This window comes from Calidris pugnax, unplaced genomic scaffold (genome assembly GCF_001431845.1).
Source record: "Calidris pugnax isolate Ruff unplaced genomic scaffold, ASM143184v1 scaffold113, whole genome shotgun sequence".
Taxonomy (NCBI): Eukaryota; Metazoa; Chordata; class Aves; order Charadriiformes; family Scolopacidae; genus Calidris; species Calidris pugnax.
Window position 1 is genome coordinate 477,498 of NW_015090879.1, and position 25,655 is coordinate 503,152.

Here is a 25,655-nt window from a genome sequence, read left to right on the forward strand (position 1 = left end):
CTGGGCTGCTCGGAGCCCGTTTCTGCCCTGTTCCCCGGTGGCTTTGGTGAGCTGATAAAAATTCTATTCTATTCTATTAAAAAAAAATAAATGCCTGAGTACAATCCAGGGCTTGTCTCTGGCCAGCACCCCCGAGGCTGGCTAAGTGTCCTCCAAATTTATCATCACTTTAGAAACAAAATGCTCTATTGGGGGAGAGCAGGAGCGAGTCCTCCTCAGGGGTTGGTCAGCCACGGGTGGCTGCTCACCCCCTCGATGGAGGGTCTGAGGGTCATGTCTGGTTCCAGAAGCGTTTCCAGAAGGTTCTGGCACTCCTTGGAGATGCCCAGGTGCCCGGGGACGGAGACACCTTTCTGCTGCTGGTGCAGCATCTTGGCGATGTCGGTGTCATCGAAGGGCAGGCGGGCGCAGAGCAGGACGTAGAGGAAGACGCCCATGCTCCAGACGTCGCCCTTGCGGCTGTCGTGGGGCTGGCCCTGCAGCACCTCGGGGGCCGCGTAGGCTGTGCTGCCGCAGAAGGTCCAGCTCAGCTCTCGGCCCTCCCTGGGGAGCTCTTTGGCAAAGCCAAAATCCGTCAGCTTCAAGGTGGGACCCTGCAGGAGGGCGTTCTCACACTTGAGGTCGCGGTGGGCCACCCCGCAGCCGTGGCAGTACCGCATGGCCTCCACCAGCTGCAGGAACAAGGCCCTGGCCTGGGGCTCGGGCAGGGGCCCCTCGCGGAGCACGTAGTCAAAGATGTCCCCGTCCTCCGCCAGCTCCATCACCAGGCAGATCTTCCCCTCCGTCGACTCCAGCATCTCGTGGACACGGATGATGTTCCTGTGGTCCAAGCGCGTGACGATCTGGAGCTCCCGGGGCAGGAATCGGTGAATGAACTCTGCCGAGAGAGAGTGGGGGAGGTTTGGGCACAGGAATGTCCCCCGGCTGCTGCCTCCAGGGGACGTTTTGTTGGGACACGGCAGAGGGAAGGAAGGTCGTTCCCTGGTTCCTTATGGTCCTGGCACCGTTCCTTGAGAACTGCTCCTCACGGGGGACGTTGGGCTCCACCAGCGCTTTGCGACCCTTGCAGTGGGAGAGGTGGCCACCTAAACACGTCCCTAACCCTCGGGGTCACGGTCCCTGGGCTGCTCTGCTGGACCCTGGTGGGAAACCACTAGCCACTGTGGGGAACCAGTTTCCTGCTGGGAATTAAAAGCCCTCAAGGAGGGAGGTGTCTCAGCCCGGAGCCCTTTTGGTGTCACCTCTTACCTTCTGGCATTTCCCTCTTATCAATTATTTTAATTGCCACCTTCTTCCGGTGCTTTTTGGAAAAGGCCTCCTTCACTTTGGAGTAGGTGCCCTCCCCGATGGTCCTGCCCAGCCGGTAGCCATTGGCAAGCAAAAACCCCTCCATGTCCTCCTCATGCCGCCGGAGACACTTCCCTCCCTCAGGTCACCCCGCAGTGACCCTGCTACAGCATTTGAGCACCCAGGGGCACCTGTGACACCCCGGGGGGGACACAAAGGGACCTTTTATAGCCCGGGGGGGGCTATTGTGATGCAGCCGATGTGGTGTCAGTCGGTGACGGAGGCGCAGTGGGGTGGGGGACAGGCCAGGGCACCCTCTCGGTGAGTGGGGGCTCTTGGGGTGGGCGCTGCCGGTTACGGGGCTGCTTGGGGTCCCCCTGTGTCCCCCCTGTGTCCCCCCTGTGCTTTTGCCATTGCTGGGGGGGGTGGTGCTGGCCCGGCTCACCCCTCGGTTCCTCTCTGGGCAGACACATCCCAGGCTCGGACATGAGCTCCCAGCAGACACCACAGGCGCAGAGGTTCCGCATCGAGGCCGGTGACTGTCCCCGCTTGGCCGTCCCTCCCGAAACGCAGGAGCCGGCAGACGCCGAGCAGTCTCTGGGAAGGTAAGGGGGGGCCAGGACACCCCGTGGGGTGCAGGGTCCAGCCCTGGCACAGCCACTCCATGTCCCCGTCCCCGTTTGCTGCTCCAGCAAACCCCACCTGGTTTGCTCCCAAAAGTGTCTCCTGGTGGCTGGAAACTCCTCCTCATCCTGGGACAGGGCTGGTGCCACCGGGGCGGGCAGTGTCCTGGGATGTGCTGTGCTGTGCATATCAGATGATGCCGTGTCATACCCTGCCATACCATGCCATGCCATATCAGACGATGCTGTGCCATGCCAGCCCATGTTGTGCCGTGCCATGCTGTGCCATTCCATGCCATATCAGACAATGCCATGTCGTGCCATGCTGGCCCTCGCCATGCCATGCCGTGCCATATCCGACGATGCCATGCTGTGCCATGCCAGCCCCTGCGGTGCCGTGGGGTGCCGAGGGGCTGACGCCGCTCTCTCCCTGCAGGCAGCTGCGGCGATGCCCCGGCAGCCACTGCCTGACGCTGCCCAACGTCCCCATTGACGTGTTCATCGCCATGGGAGGCAGCCGCCGGCCTCGCACCAACTGATGGCCCCCGCGCCTGCCCCGCGCCCACCACAGCCACCCCGGGGCTGCAGAGCTGCGGACGACACAGATCGCTGATGGACTTTGTAATAAAAGGACATCTCAGATCAATTCCGTGCTCAAAACCCATATGGGGTGTGTCGGCCATGGGAGGTCGTGGGGTGAGAGGGGACACTGGGACAGGAGGGGACAGAGTGAAAGGGGATGGGACCTGAGGGATGGGGCACAAGGGGATGACACAAGGGACTGGGAGATGAGGGACAGTACACGAGGAGACAGGGTGTGAGGGGATGGGACACAAGCGAACGGGACACAAGCGAACGGGACACAAGGGACTGGGAGATGAGGAGCAGGACACGAGCAGATGACACAAGGGGACGGGTTGCGAGGGGATGGGACACAAGGGGATGGGACACGAGGGATGGGACCCAAGTGCCGTGACGGGAGGACCCAGGTTCCTCCCGCCGCCTCCCTCCCGCCCGCCCGCTAGGGGGCGCCCGAGCGCCGCGGCCCCGGCGGGAGAGAGCGGCCCCGCCCCGCCCCGCCCCCGCGGCCCCAATGGGCGGGGCGCCCTCCGCGCGCAGGAGGTTTGTCCCGTCCCGGCCGCCGTCCGCTCCCCTCGCCCTCCCTCTCCCCGGGGCCGCCATATTGTGGCCGCCGCAGCTCGGAGGAGCCGCCGCCTGAGGAGCCGCGATGGGTGAGGGCGGGCGCGGTTCCGGGGCGCCCCGGCGGCGGGCGAGGGCGAGGAGGGGGAGCCGGGAGGGGAGGATGATGTGCTCCGCCGCCCGGGCGGCGGGGACAGCCCGTCCTGAGCTCTCCCGTGCCCCTCACCGGGGCTCCGGCCGCCTCCCCTCAGCGGCGGCGGGGCGGGCTGGCGGGGCGGGGGGCTGCGGGCCCGGCCGCTGAGTCATCCCGTCACCGGCACGGCGGGGCCTTCCCCGGGCAGGGCCCTCGCTGGCTGCGGGCCGGTGGGGGAGCTGGGGCTGGGGGTGGCCCCTCGGGGGGACCCTGCGGCGGGGGCTCCGGTAGCCAGGGGTCGAGTAGCCCCGGGCGGGGTCTGGGCCGTTGAGGGGAGAGGGGTGTTCCTGGTGGCCTTTGTCGCCCGCAGGAGATCAGCGGCTCGGTCTCTGGGTGGGTGAGGGGAGCAGCGCCGGGTGTTTAATGCTTTAACGTTCTGTTTTGGGGGGTTTGGGGACCCCCTCTGCCGCAGGCTCCAGGGTAAAGAAGCCTTGAGAGGCAGCGGTGCTGGAAAGGGGCTGCTGCCATCGAAGCTTCATCGGAGTGTCCGTGGCGTCCTGTCAGACCCCCGGCTCCTTTACATTCCCAAGTTTGTTTAAGAGTTTGGAACTGAGCTCCAGTGGGATCCTACTCAACTGTTAACCTGGCAGGGCTTCGGCTGTTTTAGCTTTTATAAAAGAAAACTTCAGCAGCGGTGACAACACAAACTTAGGGAGGCTGTCCCCGAGCAGCGTGTCGCCGTGGACGGCGTCAGCAAATACATCTCCTGACACGGAGCAGGGACAGAGGGTACCAGGGGGGTTTGTTGGTACGTTCATAACCAGGGCCACTAAATACGCTTAGAGGTTCAGAGAGGTAGCAGGTAGCTCCTCTGTTAGCTACAGATAACTCATAACTGAGCACTGCCCTTCAAAAGGTACTTCAATAACAGCAGATGGGGGGTTTTTTTGTTGCTTTTGATGTAGCCTGTTATTGAAGCTTCTCTCTCAGGGAGGAGATGGCTTTTTCTTGAGGTTTCAAGTAGTAAGGCAGGGTTTGGATGGGGGAGGTGAATGGCAAAGCCAAGCCTGTAGCAGGGGTATATTTATTTTCTATAAACCAGAGTAGGGATCCTCTGGAAAGCAAGGATTAAGCTCTTACCAGTTTTCACCTGCAATATTGTTTCTTAACCAGACTTCCCTTCAGAACTCTTAAAAATGATCTTTGGGGTGAGATGCTACTTGATCAAAACAATCTTGTCAAACTCTCCTGCCGTCTTCAAACCCCTCCTGGGATGTGTCTGTGTGTGCGACAGCTGCAGCACCTTCCAGTCCAGAACGGCTTTTAAAACTTAATTTATGGCTTGAGATGTAAAATCTTGACTGGCAACTTTGAGTCAAAAAATGTCCTCGGGCCTGTTGGTGAGTGTCTGAAAACTGCCTGCGCTCCCTGGCGCTGGGGACGGCCATGCAAAGGAGCTTCCCATCCTTCCCTGCCACTGCCTCCCCGTTTCTCCTTGGGGGTTTGAAGCAGGCATGTTTCTCACAGCAAGAATTTCATGCTTCCCTCATTTGAATTATCCTAGTGCAACTTTTTCTTGACTTTTTAAGTAGTAAGACTGCTTTTTCGTTGCTTTTGGTTAATAGGACTAAGTGGTGGCAGCATAAAGTTGCTACCCCTTCTGTGGTGCGGGTTGAGGATGCTGTGGTGCTTGGAAGCCGCTGCGATATTGGTCTTGCCTGGGTTGTTTAGAAATGCTCATCAGTTTGCTCTTCGTTTGCTATGCAAATGACATGTCTAAATGCCTTTATAGTGCTATTTAGCCTGCGGAGCAGTATGTAATGCTCATTTCTTAATAAAACTCTTGTGGCTGATGAATTTAACTAGTTATTTGGCTGTTTTGCTCTGTTTGCTTGTGTTGGGGAGAGCAAACATGAACTTTGTAAAGGGGAGCTCGATCATTAAAATAGGGTGATAGTGAAAGTACCAATTCCTTCAGCTTTTCAGCTTTAAGCCATCCTGCTCGTGAGCTCCAGAGTTGCTTTGTAAATCAGACAGTACTGTTTGTTTCTGGAGCAAAGCCCATGTTGGGAAGGATGAGCTTGTTGGAATTTTAGAGCCCTCTAATTGTCTCTGGCTATTTCTAGTTGTTTTTAACCTCCTCTAACTCGTGGGTACAGTTTGAGTTGACTTAGTCAAAGAGTTAATCCATGTTTTAAGAACTGTTACAAAGGGCTCTCTGACCTCAGTGCCAGACTGCTGAACTTGATCAGGCTGCTCTTAAGGAAATCTGAATGTCTCAGAATTGGTAAATCGGGTTGAAGAGGACTTAAAGCCCCCCCCAGACCTCAAATTTTTTTTTTGGAGGGGGGTGAAAAGATCGAGAGGAGATAGAGTTGAAATTAATGTGTATTGAGAACTGGGCTGATGAATACGTCGGCTCTTTTTTACAGCAGGGCATGGGGGGCCTAAAAGGAATCCTGATCTTCTCCTGACCCCACCGAAGGACAAGTATGTGGAGGACTGTTCGTTTTCCCCAAAGAGAATTTTTGCTTTTCCCTTCCCCCTCCCCGGCCGGCCCCACCAGCCGAGCTGTTGCACATTCCAGTAGTGATATCACATCCCTGGCTCTCGGGAGCTAAAACAGAAGGGAACGAGCCAATGGTGGCTGCGGCACCAGGCGGGCAGTAGCTGCCTGGGTAAGCGTTTTACCAGCACAGCGTGTCCCGTGTGCGCAGCGCCCGGGGACGGGCACAGGCTGGGGCCCAGACAGCTCAGAGCGGGAACTTGGCTCTTCTCTGTAGTAAACACTCCAGCAACCTGTGTGAGAACAGAACAGCAGCAGAGCAGACATAAAAAACAGAGCTGCCCAAGTGACAGGGTGACAGAACTTGGCCGCTTCTCCAGGGTTTAACAGCAGCTGGGGTGATTCCAGGGCTGTAGAGGAAAAGCCTCGAGTTGGTGCTTACTTGACAGGACTTGACTTCTTATGTAGCTGTTCTCCTGTAAGGACAACTGCTTAGCTTCCTTTTCCCCCTGTGGTCTTCTGAGCAAATGAAGGGATTTTATTAATTTTTTTATTCACTGTAAAACTATCAAAGTGGCGTGTTCAATATAAGGATCTGTTCTCGGCTGATTTCTGGTAGCAGCTCAGAGCTGTCGTTTTATACAGTGTGTACAAGTAATTAAACTGCTTTTACATATTTATTATAACCAACTTCATTTAATTTGTATTGAAGAAGTACATATTATTTAGGCTTCTCTTTCTGTGGTTTCAACTGAAATCATAAAGTTGTTCTGGACACGCTTTTTCCAGAAGAGAACCCTCTAGAGACGTTAATAGCTCTGTATCTGTAGCTTCTGTCAGGAAGAACCTTTATGCTTTGCTGTAAAGCAAGTGCTTAAACTCAAGAATTGACTACAGACGGGTCTATAGAGTGCTGTAAAATGCATTACATATTGGAGTTTCAGAAGGATTTTGGTTTCTGTTCTCAAAGGAAAGGAATCCCGTCACACATGGGAGAGAGAAGGAACAGAACTCACGTAAGCACTGCTAATTATAAAGCGGCACTTTTACATTTACCAGGAAACCAGCCATTAATGCCGAAATATTTGGCCAGACGAAGAGAGAGTTTAGATTTTTGAAACATTTCAGAAATGTCTAACAATGTTTTGTTGTCTCTTGCATGGAATGTGTTTTTGTTCACTTCAAGCAGGGGCTTTGGTGATAGTTTGACGAAGCGAGAGGCAGCGAGAGGATGAGCCTAGAAGTGGTCATGGATTTTGTTTTCAGTTCTGAGCAGGTGATAGCGATAAGGAATTATCTTGAAACCTGACGTGTTGTACCTAAATGCTGGATCAAGTTTCACTGTCGGTGTGCTCTTGTGAGCTGTATCGAGTAGCCAACGGCAGAAATGACAAGAGTTTGAGTTACGAGTGTTCAGGCCTTTCTGGAGAAAGGCGGGAAGAGTCGGCAGTGAGGTGTAGTTGGCCCAACGTCCCCTGCCCACGGCTGCCTCCTGTGTGGGGCTGCAGGAGATGATTGGCGTGTTCTTACAGGCCCCTCCTCCCCAGATCCAAAAATATCACAAATGCTTTGATTTTTTTTTTTTTAAAGAAATGTCTCAGTAACTGTAATTGGAGATAGCTTGACTGTCACATGTCATTTTTAACATTGTCAGGGGAGATGGCTCCAGTCTGAAACCTCTGATTTAGCACTGCTGGCTTGTTCTTCTAAAGGTAAGGTTCATTTTCCTTGTGTGATCCGAACTCCTCTGATGTCTGCTACTACTAAATCAGTTTACTTCAACACTCTGTGGTTCCTGGAGGGTGTAGTGTTGACACCACAGGCGTTTTGTTGAACAGGGATCCTGCAGAGAAAGGTACCTACCAAGCTTTCTGTCCTGAGGACTGTTCCAGGAGAGTCCTGTGTTTCCTCCTTGGTGGTAGAACCTCCCTGGCACCCCGGAGCAAGGTGGTGACTGATGTGGATTTGATGTGGTTTATCTCCATCTCCCTGTGACTTGGTCAGCCTAAGACAGGAGGAGAGTGAGGGCAGCAAAGAGCAGTCGCCATTCTTCTCTGCTGGGGGATTTTCTGTGATGCTGTAGGGGTATCTCCTGAGCTCGAGTCTGTGCAAACTCAGAGGCAGGAGGAGAAGGGGTTTTCCTCTGGGTTTTCAGGTCAGTGTATGAAATGGAGAAACTTCCTGCTGGGTAGGAGAAATCCAAGGAATATAGTCAGTAAGGCTTGTCACATGAAACTTGTCAAATTTAGAAGGGTGTTAATTGTAACTGACCAAGTTCACGTTATTGCAGGGAGAGCTTAGGTTGGAAGGGGCCTTTGGAGGTCATCTGGCCCAGTGCTTGCTCAGAGCTGGGAAGCTTTGAAATCTACCCAGTGGACACTAATTGGCAGATCAGCACTGAGGGAGTTCATCAAGTGTATTTATTTACACTTGCATAATTCTTCTACCCTTCTCTGCTCCAAACACGCAGCCCTCAGCCCTCCTGGCTGGCCAGGCTTTGCCTTAGGTATGTCTTATACCCAGCAACTGTAAGAGATACCTTATGAGGATTACCTTTGTGAAAGGGTTTTTTTGGCTTAAAAAAGCCTTGTCAGATCTGTGAGCGTAACCGTTTCTCTGCTCTGTCGCTTCAGTCTGACTCAGCAGCACAAGTCCTGATTTAGCCCAGTGAGTCCCTGCTGTGACTCAGCTTTGGCAGCTTTAATCGGCAGCTGAAAAAAGTGTTTGAAGCAAATGCTTTTTTGTAATGCAGAGAAATGGGAAGAGCAACATCTGGAAAGAAGCAAGGTTGGGTTTCTGATCCAGTAACATTAAGAAGCCATTATAATCTTGGCGTGGCAGTGGTGACCCTGGGATTAGTTTTCTGGCTGAACTGCTGTAGTTTATGTTGGCTTTTACACAGATGCTTATGGGATCTGAATCCTCTCCTGAGCCTTCAAACTTTCAGGCTGTTTTTTCCTTTCTTTTAAGCAGTAAATACCTTCTCGTCATTCAATAGGTAAGGATGAATGTGGCAACCTGTACTAATAATTCTTTGGTTTATGTGACAACTGGAGGATTTTTTTATTTCCTCAGCAAAGCCAAAAGTTGCCAACTTGCTACAGCAGGAGCCAAACTTCTTCCATCTCCCGAGGGGGTTTCCTTTGCACAAAGAATTGAGAAGGTGGTGTTTGGTTAAGCTTCATCCCCAAGTTTGCTCCTGTAGCTCTTGTAAGAGGATTCTCGGCTCACAGAACACCTGAAGTCATTCCCAGTGTGAATTATTAGCTTAATAAAGCCTTGCTTTGGGTTTAATGGACCATTTTTTATTAATAGTTTGATTCCAAAGGTGTGAGCATCCAGAAATTGTTGGCATGGGGACTCTTTAGTGTTTATGCTGAAGATGTGTTATATGATCACAATCTCACAGTGGCTTTAAAATCCCACTTCGGCAATTTTTCTCTCTGGGGAGACTAAGGAAGAATAATGGAGAAGTCGGTTAGTTTCATGTGGGCTTCTTGTGTGAGTTTTGGACTAGCAAGGGTTCCGGTTTTTAGTGAGGCTTCCATCTGCCCGGTCTCTGAGGTGCCTGCACAAAGCTGTATGTGGCTGTGCTTTATTAAAGCAAGTCATCAAACATGTACAAATGGATTTCAAAATTCGTCCTGCAGAGCCAGGGTTACCTGCTGTTATGTGTTCAGGATGTAGAAATAAATCTTTATATATGCAGGCTGATAATCCTTAGATCTACTTAATGTGTCATGTTAGCACTGAATTTAATATCTGATTTGGCATCTTGGAGCTGATAGTTGGCGGAGCTGATTGGAGGTGCAGAGCTTGGATGCTCAATAAGAGAACTATTGAAATGCAAATACTGTCACTTCTTTTTTTCTGTGGAGCTGCTGTGAATAAAGTTCACTAAGGCAGGGAGGTACTTGGCTAGAAAAGGCACTGACTTTGGGAACTGTGTGAGGTCAGGGAATTCCTGGAGCAGAAGTAATATTTTGTCCAAACTCGGTCACAACTCTGTTTTAAATGGGGTCAGTCTTGCGAGTCGAAGTTTACGGTTTTCTTGAGTGAACTCTGAGGTTTTGGTGGAAACAGCAGATTCTCAAGTGTTCTTCATATTTGGAACCAGTATTAAAACTTGTAGACGTGTGGAACTGTTTGGTCTGTGGAGGTGTTGGGAAGAGGAGGGTTGAAAGCTCGGCACACTCAATTTTCTAACACAGTGCAAGCTTTTACAGTTTTTAATTCTGTCCCAGGGAAGGTGAGTTGGACTGAAGAGGGTAAGGGGGCGACTGAGCCCCTCCGTACCCAGTGGCCAGGAATGGCTGAGGAAACGGGTACTTCCAAGGGACTTCCCATGGCCAGTTCTAATTGACGGGTGAAAAAGGAGAAGGTGGGGACTGTACTGTTGTGGGGTAATCCAAGGGATGCTGGACTTGGAGGAAACCAGGTTCCTAGAAAACCAGGCTGTCTCTTGCGGCAGGAGGCTGGGATGGCAGGAATGAAGTATAAAGAAGGGCTTGAACCATAAGTAGCTGGACTGGCTTTTGCTGTTTTTGGAAAAGCTCCGTTGCTGTTTCCACTGGGGGAGGAGGTGCCTCATTCTAATTCTGTCCTAATTCATGTTGTTTTCCTTTCTTTTCTAACAACATACTCATGCTGTGCTGATATTCTAGTAGAACAGGGCAAGCTCCAGCCCTTGCCTGAGTCCTGTTCCCACACGGGCCTGCACCTGGGCGGGCACGGTTGCACTTGGCTTGTTGCCCGAGCAGCTTTTAGGGCAGAAAATAAGGATTTTATGTCTGTTGTGAAGGGACGATCCTGGGATTGTGGTGTGTGGCCATTCTGTCCAAATGTCTGCTACTGGGATGTGTGGATGATGATCCTGTCCTCTTTCTTCAGCAGGTTGTTAGATGGGTTGACAGCACCGTGCCCCAGGCACTGGTACCAGCACGGGTGCCTGTAGCCTTTCCCCATCCCGTGAGTGGTACCTGGACCTGTCGTGCCAGGGGATGGCTTCTGGGGAGAGATAAGTGGTGAGCAAGGCTACAGGCGCTGCCAGGACAGTTTATCTGCTGTGGAGTCTGTTTGGTGTGGTCTCGGGGCGGGGGGGGGAAGGGGGGTACCTGGAGCAGCTTCAGGCTGTGCAAATTGGGGTCTGGTAGGAAAAAGCCTTATTGCCCATCTTCTGCAGGATGCTGGGGGTAAACTGGGAGCCCTGCAGTTCTGGCTGGAGCAACATCGGAACAATTTTGTAATTCTAGGGTGTGAGCTGATACTATCTTCATTTAAGGAAGGGCTTAGCTGGTTCTTGGAGAAGAAAAACCTTTCCTAGGAGGGGTGCAGTGCAAGGTGCAGCTCTAGTAGGACAGCATTTTGTGGAGGCTAAGGTGGCAGCTTGGGTGCAGTAGCTAAAACTCCTGAGAAGTTTGACTTGCTGTGTTTAAGTTTTTCCATTGTCACTTTTACAGTTGAGCTTTTCTGTAAAAGTGAAACTTCTCAGAGCAGCAATCCTAAGATGCAAAGTGAAAATCTGTGGCTCGAGTATCTCCTGTTCATCACTCACGGATGAGCAGGTGATGGCTTTCCCAAAGCTGACAGTCTGCTCTGATTTTGTGGGTGTTCACACCGATAGAATTTGAGTTAACAGTTAACGATGAAGCCTGACTGGCTGATACACTGGATGAGCTGGATGTTTTGTACCAAAAAAACCCCCTATGAGTGAGTAATTGGGGATGTGCCTGGTGTGGCACTGGCTGGTTTCTTTGGGGTCACTGCAGTCTGTGCCACCTCCAGCATCTCCTGAGCTCCCCGTGAAGTCAGAATCCTGCATTTGTCATGTTCAGCCCTTGCCATGGAAATGGGGTGTAATGTAAGAAATTAGCATTCTGATGTCATTAAAGTATTGACACAGCTGATGCCAGTGGAAATAGTCTGAAGAGGTAAATGTGTGTGAGTGAAAATGGAGAATTAAGTGCCACAGAGGCTGTTGCACAGTGCTGTGTTGTTACACAGACAACGTGAAAAATGGCTCCTCAGGGGCTGGTTGTATCTTTGGGGTGTTCTTCATGCTCCAGAGTGTGGTCTGGGCCCTCGCAGCGTGGCTGAGTGTCTCTGGCTCTTTCTGGACCCCCGGAGCAGGGTCCGGGGTGTGCCCGGCTGCGTGGGGTTGTGCAAGGCTGGAGGCAGCTGAACTGTCATGTGTCACTTGGCTATTTATGTGAGTAACTGCCTGGTAACCCTGCCTGTAGTGTCAAGTCATTTCATCACTTTTTCCTCCTCCTTTTCTTAAGAACTGCCTTTTAATTGGAGAGTTTGCCTTCCAAAGGGAGGTAATAAATTTGTCTTTGTTTCACAACTGCAGAGGGCATGGGGACAGGCTGTTTGCCAGAGACGGGTATCTCTTACGGTGTAAATGACCAGAGGAACTTGGGCTTTGGTGGCTTTTTTCTTTATCTATTGCTTTCCAGAAGAAAGTCCTCTTGGTGTTTTGGGTAGGAAAGAGAACACCCTTTTAGAGAGCAGATGCTGTGACATGGAGTCTGACTTTTTCACAATGCTTGGTGTCTTTTTAGCTATTTTTGGGAAATCGTAGAACTGAAAGTATTTTGTTTCCTCTCCTGTTAAAATCTGAATTCTTCTAGTTGTTTCCTCTTTCCATAGCTATGAAGTGTTGGATATTTGTACGTTGTATGTGTCTTTTCTTGGCTGTGTCTTTCTTAGTAGGAGGGCAGTAAGGTCTGAAACTTCTCCAGCTGCTCCTGGAAGGGCTCCAGGCTGGCTGGAGGCAGTTGATAAGTGGGACTGAAACTTTCTGTGAGCGATGTGGTGAGGAGCCCTTAAAGCTTGAAAGAGGAGGGATAAGGAGATAGCGCTGCAGACTTTCACAGGACTCTTCTTCCACCTGCCCTCAGCTCTTGGAAGAAAACAAAGATACTGGTGTCCAGCAGACTTCTGGAGAGGAGTAAACTGGTCTCGGGGTTAATTGGGATTCTGATGCTGTGTATGATGATTGCTTCCTTCCTGTCCTGAGAAAGGCAGGGATGTTGAACAAATAATCTGTATCATAAATGGGAGAAAGGGGGAGTTTGAAAAGATGCAAAAAGGAGTGGACGTGGTCAAAGCTGAGGATTACAGCTGGGTGCAGCTGAGGAATTGATACCCTTCTGTCCTCAGGTTACTGCTTGGCCCTGATTGCCTTTAACTGTGCCAAATAGTGGAGTGTCACTTCCCTGACCAGGAGGCAAATACACAAGTAATCCAGTTTGAATCAGTGCATTAGTCAGATATGAAGCAGCAAAATAAGTAGGTCAGGGACTGAACGCTTGCAGTAACCTGGTGGGACAAACGTGGCCTATGCTTTTTCAAGGTTTATTTATTGTCGTTACAAAATCAAGGCCTGGATTAGCTGTGAGTTCTGCTGGATTTTTGCCATGTGTGCACAGTGAACATCCCAATCTGAGGGCAAAAAATTGTCAAGGTATGATTTATGGATGGATGGATTTCAGTATGTCATCCATGATGGGTGACACAAGGGAAATAATTCCTGCTGAAAAGCAAAGCAGAATTTAGTTCTGCACCTCCTGAGGACAGCGAAGCTGCTTGAGTAGAAGCCTTTCACCTGGGTAGGGTGCTCGATACCATCAAGATGGGTCCAAGCTCCTTTCAGAACAGTAAATCTACTGTTATGCTTCCTAGAAACTTGGTAAAGCTCTCAGCATATCCCATGAACTAAGGTTGGGATCACATTCAAACTTAAAGCTTCTACTTCAGTGTTTGAGACCAGCTCTCAAATAGGCTTGCAAATAAGTCTGTTTGATCTGGCTGTTCCATGTGTTCTGACTTCCTTGTCAGAAAGGACATGTGGGAAGGAGAGTGACAAATCTAAGGCAGGTATCTTTTTCTCTTTGCAGAAACCATGGCGAGTCCTGCGAAGGATAACTATCGAATGAAGAGTTACAAGAACAAAGCCCTAAATCCCGAGGAAATGCGTCGGAGGAGAGAAGAGGAAGGAATTCAGCTGCGCAAACAGAAACGAGAGCAACAGGTAACTGTCACCTTGACTAGCTTGTGTACAGCTTTAACACAGCCAGGACTGTGCTGCTGCCAAACTGGAATCTTCAAGGATCTGTGCATTAAGGTTTGTTAGCAGTCCTCTTATTTTTTTCCTGTTCTAACTGAGATCTTGCTTTTCTCTTTTTTTTTTTTTACCTGGTACAGAGCAGAGCTTGCATCAAGAGCTCTCCAAGCACTTTTTTTCTTGGGGTACTAGAGGTTTTTTTTTCACAGATCCTTGGTTTTAAGGGATTTTTTTGAGTTCTTTTATTAATTAGAAAATGGGACTATTTCCTCGAAGCAGGAAGAGTGAGTGAAAGTATGAGCTGTGTGTATTTCTTAACTCTGAGCTGGGTTTTTTTTGGCTTGCAGGTCTAGGAAAGTAAGAGGTGATTCCTGGTGATGTGTGTGGCTCAGACTAAATGTTTGCTTCATTACTGCATCATCTGCAACCTGCCTTCTCCCCAGTTTCCCCAGCTTGTTAGGTCAAATTCTGCACTTGCCTGTACCAGTGTCTCAGTTGGGCATTTGCATATCCGAGGGCAAGACTTAGCATGTTTTATTATTGGGATTTGGGAGCCAAACGAGTCTTCAGAGTGCAGGGCTGTTATTAATGACTGCTGTTCTATCCAGGTTGCGTTTGGTCTGGCTGATGGTATCGTGTTTGAGGAACGGGAATATCTAGTTACGAAGACTGTTCGTCATTGCTTTCTAATAACGACTCCTGTGTTCTTTTCCCTCTTAGCTCTTTAAAAGAAGAAATGTGGAGCTGATCAATGAAGATGCCTCCATGTTCGATAGTCTCCTTGTGGATTCCTATGTTAGTTCCACAACATGTGGGGTAAGATGCTTTTCATTCTTACTCCTTCAGATAGATCTCATGCCGTTGACTGGATAGAACTCGCAAACCCCAATGGGTTTTGTTTTCTCACTTCTGAGAACGTTGCGAATGTTACTACAGTGAACTGGAAAAGTCTGCCAGGAATTAAATAGCGTGCTGTAGTCTTAAATTGTGAATCTTTGGGTTACTAGCTAAACACAAAGTCAAGCTGTGATGCCTGTGATGTCCTAAAATAATGTTAGTGTGAAATGGAACTGTTGTTCTGTCTCCTTTATAGGAGGGCGTGATCACAAGAGAGATGGTAGAGATGCTTTTCTCCGATGACCCCGATCTCCAGCTAGCAACCACTCAGAAATTCAGGAAGCTACTCTCCAAAGGTAAAAAATAATTCACCTTATCCCTGTCATAGGATCTGACATAGCTTTTCTTCTGCAAGCATTTGTGTACGTGTATTGCTGTAGAGAAGCTTAGCAGCTTTGAGCTTGGGGAAATAATCAAATTTCTGAATTATAACTTTATCTAGTGTGTTGCTAATGATTAACAGTTGTCTGAATTGTACAGAAGTGATTATGGAGAGTTGTCCTGCCGAGTTCAGTACAGCTTGAGATACTCGGCTCAATAATAGCTCGTGCTTGTTGTTCCCCTGCATTACCTACATACTGTTTTGACTCTGCCTTGATGTTTCAGAGCCAAATCCTCCAATAGATGAAGTGATAAACACTCAGGGAGTGGTGGACAGATTTGTTGAATTCCTGAAAAGAAGTGAAAATTGCACACTACAGGTAAAGGAGATCGCGTTGTGAATTCTTCCTGGCATGAAGCTGTTTAACTGTCACAGCTTGGCAACGGGAACCCACAAGTGCTATCGGGGAACAGTGATGTCTTGAACCCAAAAGGTGCAGGTTGTGTGGTGTGTAAGAGAAGACAAAGGCAGCCTGTAACGCTTAGGCCAAAAGAAAAAAGAAATTATAAATTGCTCTAAGTCCAATTCTTGGAAGAATGCTGGCAAAAATAACATATTTGAGCTGCAGCAGAAGAGAATTTGGCCTTCCTGTGGCTGACAGTTCTGCTGGGATGTAGTGGAGCCACGGAATAAATGCATAGAAAGAAATTGAGGAAAAACCTCCTTTATTGGAGGCTATTAAGTACAGGCTAAGAGTCTGTTAGAAATGGGTTAGGTGGTGGTGATCCTGCCGTGGGGCAGAGGGATGGACTTAGGTGGCTTCTTGAGATTCCTTCCAGCTTGGTAATAACTAGAGTTACTTTGCAGGGGTTAAAGATACTTCCATACATGGAATTGGATCCGACTTGATGACTGCCTTCATCTTTCTTCCTGCCCTCTGGCCCAAGGCCATGTATCGAAGGGGCTTACTTTCAAGAAGAACTGAGTGGCAAAGGCATGGAACTTGCTGCTCAGCTTCTCTTGAGCTCATGGCATCTTTGTGGCATTAGCCAGATGAGAGGGTGGGCTGGAACTGGCTAGTCCTCCACAAATACTCCACGTGTATTTAGGGACTGTTTTCACTTTTCTTGCTGGAAAATTGTTGTCTAGGTGAAATTATGTGGTTTGATGATGATATCTTCACTTGCGAATCCTTTGAGAAACCGTAGCCTCTGAGAAGCCACATCTCCTAAATGCTATTTTTTATTGCCCAAGAAAACACAATCCTTTCCTTTGAGTATTGAGGTGTTCTGTGGTGATAGGCTTTATTTATCTCACAGCCTTCTTAGTAGAAGTTGAAGAGTTATAGCCAAAATTTAATGGCAAATATCTTGCTACATCGAGGTTGTTTTACTGACACTTCTGTTGTTTATTTGTTGGTTTCAGTTTGAAGCAGCATGGGCACTGACGAATATTGCATCAGGAACTTCCCAACAAACAAAAATAGTAATTGAGGCTGGGGCAGTTCCTATATTTATAGAGCTGTTAAACTCTGACTTTGAGGATGTTCAAGAACAGGTAAGGTTCACTTCTTTCTTTGGGGTTAGGGAGAAAACCACAGTAGACTGATGATTAAAATGCCATATTTAAAATGAGTGATCAGTGTCTAAAAACTGGCTTCAGACTGCAAATTGAAGTATTGTTTGCCTGGAATTACAGGGAAAATGCTTTCTTAGCACACTACCCTTTTCTTCTTCTGTTCAGAAACTGTGTGAATGCTAAAACTGTTGCTGTTTCCTTTCAGGCTGTCTGGGCATTGGGGAACATTGCTGGAGACAGCTCTGTGTGTAGAGATTATGTCCTTAACTGCGCTATTCTTCCTCCCTTATTAATGTGAGTAGCCATGAATACTTGCCAATACAGTTCTTGAAGTCCCATTGTACTGCAGCAGAGCAATATTTGAGCTGAGTGAACAGATTCCCTCGCGATGTGCGGTGACGTTCACTGGGAATCAAACCATTGGTACCAGATAAACTTGGCAGTTCCGACAAGTATCTGATATAGAGTGGGACTTGGTAGATAACATGCCTTCTCACAAACCTTGACGCTGCTCTGAGGCTGAATTGGGTGCTGTTGCTTGTCTCTCTGAAGGCCCAGGGCTTGCTGTTTCACTGCATGTCCCTCCAGGTGCCTGCTCTTTGTGCTTGTGCTGTGGATTTCAGGGGCTTGTCTGAGCGGGCTCCTCTAGGATGGAGGAAGGGGAGCAGATCTCTGACCCCTCCATCCCTCTGCAGCTCTGGAGTGTGGGGCAGAGCCGCCACGGTCAGAGGATCTGTCTGTCAGGAGGGTGCTCTCAAGGCCTGTTCACTGCTCTAGAAGGAATTAATCTTTATTTTATTCTGTCCTTGGCAAAGTGATGCTTTGTGACAAGTGACTTGAATTGTTTTAATGCTGCTTGTCAGCAGTGATTGCTGGCTGAGTCCTCAGCCCACAGACTCCCTGTCCTCAGAGACATGGCAGTTTGTGTCCCTTGGTCTCTAGTGAGGACCATTTGATCTCAGAGAGGGGTGTGAGCGTCAGCCCAGGCTGAATTTCAACTTGGAACTGCATTTGTTTAACTTACCCTTCCTTCCGCAACTTGTCTCATGCGGCACGTGCCTTCCTGACCCCTGTCACTTGATGTTGTTAGGAATAAAAGCTATTTATCCTAAGAATTAGTTGCATGTCACTTCTCTTATTATTGAGAGGCTCAAGTGACAAGCAGCATGGCTTGAGCTACAGCAAGTGGAATAGTGGTTTGGCTGCTTTGAAATCATACTCGTTTTCCTTCTTTTGATCCCCTTCCCGGCTTCCACATCAAGGATTGTAATTCATGGTAATTGTCTCTTCAGGCTCCTTACAAAGTCCACCAGGTTGACAATGACACGAAATGCTGTCTGGGCCTTGTCAAACTTGTGCAGAGGAAAGAGTCCACCACCCGAATTCGATAAGGTGAGAATAAGTGTCTTGTTGGCAGACAGCTAATGGGGAGACACCCAGTTAAGATGTTTGTCTGCATTGGTTTTGGCTGTTGGACTTCTGTAAGTCATTCTGTGAGGGAACAGGGTGAGGCTTTTCCTGCTGAGGTTGATTTTACTGTTCAGTAGGTGTTTGAGAGCCCTCTTAATTGTCTGCCTGGCTCCATTGGCAGCCCATCTGCTGGACCCCTCAAATATGGGGGCAAGCCCAGGCTTCCCTGCAAGGGAGCACACACCCCGTGGGCTCCTCTGAACCCTGTTATCAACTCTGGAAGTTGGAGACTTAACTCAAATTGTGACTAAAATCCTCTAAATGCTACAAAACAGGACTCCTGTAGCTACTTGGGAGCTGTGGTAGTTTTCCTCTTTCCCTTTCCTGCTGTGCCACTGGCACTAACAAAAGGTTCTATCAGCCTTTTGGGTGTCTCAGCCTTCTCAGTAGAACAGAAATGTTTTAAGATCAATGTGTTTCACTTCTTTAACTGAAAGCTTGTATGTCAAAGCTGGGGAAGGCTTTGAGGGGTCAAATCGGAACTGAGTGTGAATGTAAACCCACTTATAAACGATTGAAGTACCCAGAAGTCTAACTGTTGATGGTTGCTGCTCTGAATCCGGAGCTATTCAGGGTTGTTAAGAGTAAGAAATGGAGCAGTGCTCTTACATGAGACATCTGAGGAGCTTCCAAATGGTAGCACTTGTCCCAGGAGTCTACACCTGGTCCAAGAGGAAGGGGTGTAATTTTAGTTTAGCAATAAAGCTGTTGAGGTAACTTTAGATGCTGTGATTATGAGGTATGTGGACCAACAAGGAAGCTGCTGACTTTGGGGAAGGAAACTGGGGACACTTCAAGACTGATTACCTTACCAGTTAGCACAGCCACGCGGTGTTGGGATGCAAACGTGGTGGTCCAGGGTGGTCCCTGAGAGACTGTGACTAACCTGGGGTGGTGGCTGTTGTTGTAGGTATCTCCCTGCCTGCCCGTCTTGTCCCGATTATTATTCAACAGTGACTCTGACTTGCTGGCAGACGCGTGCTGGGCTCTTTCCTACTTATCAGATGGCCCCAATGAGAAAATTCAAGCAGTTATTGACTCGGGAGTGTGTCGGCGACTGGTGGAGCTGTTAATGTGAGTATCTTGTCTTGCTGCTTCGGGCCCAGTGGGACTGGGAGGTGTGTGACCGAGCACGAGTTCGTATCAGAACCCATCGGAGCCCTCCTTCCGCCCCTCGTGGGTGTGGGGTGAGGTGGTGGGCACCTGAGCTGACTTGAGAGTGGTTACAGAGGAGGGTCTGAAGGAGGCTGGGAGCTGCGGTTTGCTGGCTTTTCTTTGAGAGAAGCTGAGTATTTTCTAGTGCTGGAACAGTAGCTAATACCATATGCTTATGGGAGCCTAGTTACTTGGCAAATCAAAGATAGCAAGAACAGTGTCTAGAAAAAATCAGCTTGGCGTTGTTTCTTTAGTATCTATATTGGACAAAAATGTTTCCTGTTTGCAATTCGATTGGGCCTCTTCTCCTTAACATCTTCAGAATTGGTAGAAGTGCAAGATACTTGCTTCCAAAGATTATCATGAAATATTCGGGGTGTTCTCATCGGGTTAACAACATCCTTGTTCAGGAGGGTGATGTAAGAGATCTGTAATTAAGCTGAAGTTGATGGAGTTAGACACGTTTTCACCCTTAACATCCTGCATTGCAAATTTGTCTTTAGTCTCTTGCTTGTCCAGTGGCAAACTGGTCAAATTATTGTATGTTTCTATATGCCAGGGGATGGAATTCTAAGTAAATAGAATGAGAAGCAGATGAGATACTGGGGAGAGAATCTTCTGAGTATCCAGGTGCCTGTGATCTGATAGATTTGGGTTTGTCCTTGCACTGGTTTTCCTGCAGGCACAATGACTACAAAGTGGCCTCCCCAGCTTTGCGAGCGGTCGGCAACATTGTGACGGGGGACGACATCCAGACCCAGGTGAGGGGAAAGGAAGTGCCTGTACAGCAGTTAATTGTGGGGAAAAATGAAAGTATTTAGCTCTGTACCTGATACTCTGCTCTCACTTCCGCTTTCTTTCTCAACAGGTGATTCTGAACTGTTCAGCCTTGCCTTGTCTCCTTCATTTACTAAGTAGTCCCAAGGAGTCGATCAGGAAAGAAGCCTGTTGGACCATCTCTAACATCACAGCAGGAAACAGAGCACAAATACAGGTATGCTCTTCTCCAGGCTGTGATGGTCCTGGGTTCCAAGCTCAGCATTAAGGATTTGCAGCTATTTTTCTTACCTGACACTTGGATGTGAACAAAACCAGCCTCTTCTTATTCCACAGCAACTTGCAAATTTTCTGCTCCCAGCAATCTGCCGAAGGAGAGCTCAAAAGAGCTTGCTAATTGTCCCAACAAAGATGAGGCTGGAATGAGTCCCACAGGTTGGATCATTGGAATAAGGGGATGTACAGCCCCTACTTCGCCGTGCTCAGTTAGAGATACCCCTTTGAAAAGCTGGAGCTTGTTGAGTTTTAATTATCCTTTTAGTGACCCACATACAAAGGCAGATTCCCACAGAATTGATGCAATAAGAGGGATTTTCTGCTGTGCTGGTTATGGAATCGAATCTCTCGTGCTAATAAGATTTGGCTGAGGAATAAAATGGAGGAATCTCTGAAGGGTGTAGCTTGGAAAGATCTTTTTGCATTGGAAAATGGAGGCAGAGGTTTCCTTCAGGTGCTTTATGGCCCTTTAGAAACGGCGTTGCCAATTGAACCACCTCTCACTGCTCTCTCTCCCCAGGCAGTCATAGATGCAAACGTTTTCCCGGTACTGATAGAAATCCTGCAGAAAGCAGAGTTCCGCACGAGGAAAGAGGCAGCGTGGGCTATTACGAATGCAACGTCAGGAGGAACTCCCGAGCAGATCAGGTACTGCCTGCAGCCCCTCTGGGGGGAAACCTCTGCCTGTGTGTTGGCTTTGTCTTGATGGGAACTGTAAGATGAGTAGCAGGGGAGAGATTTGGAGAATGTCCGAGAGGGCACCTGAAGCACAGACAAAGCTATAGCTGGATCCTGTTACTCTGCTGTGAATTGTAGCTTCCCTCTGAATAAGGGCAAACTGTGCTGGAGCAGGTCCAGAGAAGGGCAAGAGAGCTGCTGGGAGGGACGTGTCTGGAGGATAAGTCTTGTGAGGAGCGGCTGAGGGAGCTGGGGGTGTTCAGCCTGGAGAAAAGGAGGCAGAGGGGAGACCTTCTTGCACTCTCCAACTCCCTGAAAGGAGGGTGTAGCCATTGGGGGTTGGTCTCTTCTCCCAAGAAACAGGTGATGTGACAAGAGGAAATGGCCTCAAGTTGTGCCAGGGGAGGTTCAGATTGGAAATTAGGAAAAATTTTGACACGGGAAGGGTTATTGAGCCTTGGAATGGGCTGCCCAGGGAAGGGGTTGAGGCACCATCCCTGGAGGTACTTAACCTAGATATTCTATGATTCTGTGAAACTGGTCCATGCTACTTCCCCCTTCCTCTTTAGAGAGCTCAGACCAGGCTAAATGTCCAAACTTGATGACAAGTTAAATTCCAGTGTGGACTTAATTTGAGTAGCACCTGGATTTCAAAGGGGAGTTAACAGGCTTCTTATAAGAGGGGGTGTGTGTACAAATAAGTGGATAAAAATTAACCTTGCAGAAAAGTAAAAATATATTTTAAGGTAACTTTTTGTATTTTATTTTGACTCATTTCCCTTGCTCTTTTCTGACTGAGCAGAGGTGATGCTTGCTAGAGCCCTCACATGGGTGTATGTTGTTGGTGCACTCTCTCTCTTCAGGTACTTGGTGAACTTGGGTTGTATCAAGCCTCTCTGTGACCTGCTGACCGTCATGGACTCCAAGATTGTCCAGGTGGCGTTGAACGGCCTGGAGAACATCCTGAGGCTCGGGGAGCAGGAAGCCAACCAGAGCGGGACGGGCATCAACCCCTACTGTAGCCTGATCGAGGAGGCCTATGGTGGGTGGTGGCTGGTGGCCTTGGTGGTGTTGACTCTAATTCCAGGGGATGTATAGAAAGGTGTCTGCTGGTTTGGTTGCGTTTCTGCTGTGTTAAGGGATTTAGTACATTCCAAACTAGGCAATATTTATTCAAATAATCTGTCTTTTCAGACTTTATCACCGGGTATAGGGTAAAATCTTTGGAAGTAAAAACCATCGTGTTTCTGATCTGAGCTTCCCAGGTCTGGAGGCGAAGCTGGTAACTGTAGCTTGTACCAGTTGGGAGGAGTAATCAGAAATAAGCTGAGCCAAGTAAAAAGTGACACTTCTGGGTCTGAGACTGCTCCAACTGTACCCAGTTGTACGCTGTAGATGTACATGGAAATGCAGAGAAACTTAGCTTTTCCCTGGAGTGACTTAATTTGGCGGTGGTTTTTTTTTGTCCTGCTCTTAATGCTTTGAGGAGCAGTTTCTATTTTGGTCTGAAACTCCCCGTGTGCTGCCAGTGTCTGATTTGCCCTCTCGCTGCTACACTGTGTGTCCTGATTCTCCCTGTAAGAGTAATTCTTGAAATTCTTGAGAGTATAGCGTGCTTGGATGCTTTCTGTTCAGCAGGGGATTTAATTAGGGCAGCTAAAGCTGCTGCTGCCCTTCTGCTGGAGGCTACTGGGACGGGCCCTGCTTCCTTCCCCTCCCTACCCCCTGCAAGGACCAAACTCCTCACAGCCAGCTGTTTTAATTTCACTGAAATCTGGTTTGGCCCCCAGCAGGGAGCTGGGAGCACATCTGATTTAGCTGTGTCAGCTAAAGCTGCTGTTGAAAAGACGTTAATGCTGCCTGATACAGATGAAATCCACAACCAGCTCTGGAATTGTTAGTTTTTGATGTCAGTGCTGCTTCCAAAATGCAAATCTGACATAGGTCTTGTGGTGATTAAGGGCAAAAGGTGGAGGATGAATGTGGAACGGTGTAAATATGAGGATTTCATCACATTCTGCTTTTTTTTCCTCCAAGGTTTGGATAAAATAGAGTTCCTACAGAGCCACGAGAACCAAGAGATCTACCAGAAAGCCTTTGACCTGATCGAGCACTATTTTGGAGTAGAGGATGACTCCGCTCTCGCTCCCCAGGTAGATGAGAACCAGCAGCAATTCATCTTCCAGCAACCCGAAGCCCCCATGGAAGGTTTCCAGCTATAATGTGCCTGGGGGGGTGTGTGTGGAAAGAAAAAACAACCAACCAACCCACCACAAACTTGCCGAAAAGCAACTGGGAGCAGCTTGATGGTCCCATCCCCTCCTCGCGAACGGAAGGCTGAACACCCACTCCGCCTTGTTAGGAAACGATTCTTCCTTCAAACAACTAGAAAACAGTGCTTTGTCCTCGCGGAGAGAAGGGGGAGGTCCTTACACTTTAATTTCCTTTTTTGCTGCTGCGTACATGTCTTTAAAGCAGGCATCTGGGTGGAGGAAGGACACTGAGGTAACAGATTGCACCTCTTGGGTTTGGTTTTTTTTTTGGGGTGTTTTTTTTTTTTCCTTTGTGGTGATCTCTCCCAACTGTCACTTCTTACCTCGGGTACCTAATTGAGATTTCAGCATTGGGTTGGGTAAGAACACAAATAGAAAGTAAGCGTTCTGACAACAATAATTCTGGAAACCTGGGTTGATCTATTTAATTTTATTTTTTTTTTTTTGCACATGTTACTCTTTATTAAAGACTCTAATTTGCCAAGAGCAAAGTTTAGCCCTGGCCTTTCTGCGACCCTCCTTCAGCGGACAGTCCTGTTGAACCTGGGCCACGTTCCCCTGAAATATACTGTAAATGGACAGAGAAACGGGAAGTTCTCCTGCTCCTGGGAAGATTTTTCTGGGGGGGGGAAAGGCTTCTTCCCTTTGCCTAGAATTTTTTGTTGTTGTTGTTCTTTGAAGAACTGCTAGTGGTATTTACAAAGAGAGAGAAAAAAAAAAACCAAACAAAAAAAAAGCAACAAGACCCCAAAGATGGTAACTCTGAAGAGGGCGGGCTGCTTGGGTGGTGTTTGGAAGAGGAAGCAGAGCTGCCCTTGCACAGGCTTCGTTTGCATCGCTACTGACTGAAGGCATGGAACTGTTGGGAAAAAAAAATGGTGAAAACCCATCTTCATCTTTACTTGAAATATATATATTTTTTTTTCGATGAGAACGTGTTTTGACTCCTGAGGGTTGTTTGTTTTCTGCCTTGGCTTGGGGTGGGTCAGTGTTTGGGGTGGAGGAAGAGGCCGTAGCTCCGCCTGGCAGCGGTGTTGTGTGCGGTGTTAACTTCAGTAGCAACAGGCCTGAGTTTTCAGGTTTACCTCCTGCTCACAGTTGGATCCATGTACATTTTACTTCCAAAAAAAAAAAAATCAAATCTCTGTATTTTTTATATTATATATAGCTAGATATTTGTCTAATTGGGCTTCAGAGAAAAAATATATATGAAATTTCTGTAATTTATGTAAATAAAGCACTGTGAGGCAGGCACACCTGGAAACGATGGCCCCAACTCACTCACTGGTTGTCCTGCTTCTTTTCCTCTGTTTACTCACGTACTGTATAAGCGACCATAGAGCTGTCTGAACTCGGAGCGGGGAGCAGAGTTCACGGAGCCAAGATTGGCTTGGGTGGAACTTGCTGGGCTGTGGAGAAAGAAACCCACTGCTGGGCTGGGTGTGGGGAACCCGGGGTGGACAAGGGTGAGAAAGCAAGGCCTGGTGTGGCTCTGACTCCATGAGTTCTTTCTTGTCAAACAAATAAATGACATCTGTGCAGCATGTCTGGGTGGATCTGTGCGGTATGGCTGGATCCCTGCATGATAGAATTACAGAATGGTTTGGATTGAAAGGGACCTTAAAGACCATCCAGTACCACCCCCTGCCCTGGGCAGGGACACCTCCCACCAGACCAGGTTCTTCCAAGCCCCCTCTCAACCTGGCCTTGAACCCCTCCAGGGATGGGGCAGCCACAGCTTCTCTGGGCAACCTGGGCCAGGCTCTCACCACCCTCACAGCAAAGAATTTTTTTTCCTGAGATCTCATCTAAATCTCCCCTCTTTCAGTTTAAAACTGTTACCCCTCGTCCTACGGTCCCCCTCCCTGATCAAGAGTCCCTCCCCATCTCTCCTGGAGCCCCTTTAGGGACTGGAAGGGGCTCTAAGGTCTCCCCGGAGCCTTCTCTTCTCCAGGATGAACCCCCCAACTCTCTCAGCCTGTCCTCCAGCAGAGGGGCTCCAGACCTCCCAGCATCTCCATGGCCTCCTCTGGCCACGCTCCACCAGGCCCCCAGAGCTGGAGGCAGCACTTGCAGAGGGCTCTCAGCGGAGTACGGCCCCTTCCTGTCCCCGGGGCAGGTAAAGGGGGCGGCTGGGCCGACATCCCCTCTTGGGGCGCGGGGAGGCTCCCCCTTCCCTCAGGGATGGCGGCGGGGCAGGCCCAGCTGAGGGGGGCGGCGCGGGGTACGCCGGGAGTTGTAGTTTTTCCCCGCTTTGCGCCCCCCGCGCAGGGCACGCCGGGAGCTGTAGTCCGTAGCGGCCTCCCGCTTCTCCCCGGTGTTTCCCGGCAGCCCCCGCGCTTCCCCGGCGCTGATTGGTCGGCGGCGCGGCCGGGCGCATGCGCAGCGCGCGGCTGTGGGGAGGCCCGGGCCGGAGCCGCTTCCCTCAGCGCGGCGGGCGGCACCGCACCGGCACCGGCACCGGCGGGGGGG

The 25,655-nt window shown here is 49.3% G+C and overlaps 3 protein-coding genes across 3 annotated transcripts; 2 read left to right on the forward strand and 1 right to left on the reverse strand.

The window, feature by feature from the left end:
• Positions 1-186: 186 nt before the first annotated feature.
• Positions 187-1,413, reverse strand: TSSK3 (testis-specific serine kinase 3). The gene is made up of 2 exons (XM_014946528.1): positions 1,249-1,413; positions 187-877 (listed from the first exon to the last, which is right to left on the reverse strand). The coding sequence occupies exons 1-2, from the start codon at positions 1,391-1,393 to the stop codon at positions 216-218; spliced, it is 807 nt and encodes a 268-aa protein (XP_014802014.1). The 5' UTR covers positions 1,394-1,413; the 3' UTR covers positions 187-215.
• Positions 1,414-1,546: 133 nt separating this feature from the next.
• On the forward strand, positions 1,547-2,505 carry FAM229A (family with sequence similarity 229 member A). The gene is made up of 3 exons (XM_014946435.1): positions 1,547-1,608; positions 1,755-1,892; positions 2,347-2,505. The coding sequence occupies exons 1-3, from the start codon at positions 1,547-1,549 to the stop codon at positions 2,447-2,449; spliced, it is 303 nt and encodes a 100-aa protein (XP_014801921.1). The 3' UTR covers positions 2,450-2,505.
• Positions 2,506-3,016: 511 nt separating this feature from the next.
• KPNA6 (karyopherin alpha 6 (importin alpha 7)) lies at positions 3,017-24,724 on the forward strand. The gene is made up of 14 exons (XM_014946537.1): positions 3,017-3,142; positions 13,591-13,724; positions 14,478-14,573; positions 14,851-14,950; positions 15,261-15,355; positions 16,402-16,533; positions 16,760-16,848; positions 17,847-17,946; positions 18,935-19,098; positions 19,862-19,940; positions 20,048-20,173; positions 20,753-20,880; positions 21,774-21,952; positions 22,948-24,724. The coding sequence occupies exons 1-14, from the start codon at positions 3,139-3,141 to the stop codon at positions 23,130-23,132; spliced, it is 1,611 nt and encodes a 536-aa protein (XP_014802023.1). The 5' UTR covers positions 3,017-3,138; the 3' UTR covers positions 23,133-24,724.
• Positions 24,725-25,655: the final 931 nt, after the last annotated feature.

Bases quoted from the DNA above. Each gene is read 5' to 3' on its own strand.
- FAM229A (XM_014946435.1), top strand. From the start codon at position 1,547: ATGTGGTGTCAGTCGGTGACGGAGGCGCAGTGGGGTGGGGGACAGGCC. The intron at 1,609-1,754 runs GTGAGTGGGGGC...CTCTCTGGGCAG, and splicing joins CAGGCCAGGGCACCCTCTCG to ACACATCCCAGGCTCGGACA. The intron at 1,893-2,346 runs GTAAGGGGGGGC...CTCTCCCTGCAG, and splicing joins GCCGAGCAGTCTCTGGGAAG to GCAGCTGCGGCGATGCCCCG.
- TSSK3 (XM_014946528.1), bottom strand. From the start codon at position 1,393: ATGGAGGGGTTTTTGCTTGCCAATGGCTACCGGCTGGGCAGGACCATC. The intron at 878-1,248 runs GTAAGAGGTGAC...CTCTCTCGGCAG, and splicing joins TAAGAGGGAAATGCCAGAAG to AGTTCATTCACCGATTCCTG.
- KPNA6 (XM_014946537.1), top strand. The intron at 13,725-14,477 runs GTAACTGTCACC...TTTCCCTCTTAG, and splicing joins AACAGAAACGAGAGCAACAG to CTCTTTAAAAGAAGAAATGT. The intron at 16,849-17,846 runs GTGAGTAGCCAT...TTGTCTCTTCAG, and splicing joins ATTCTTCCTCCCTTATTAAT to GCTCCTTACAAAGTCCACCA.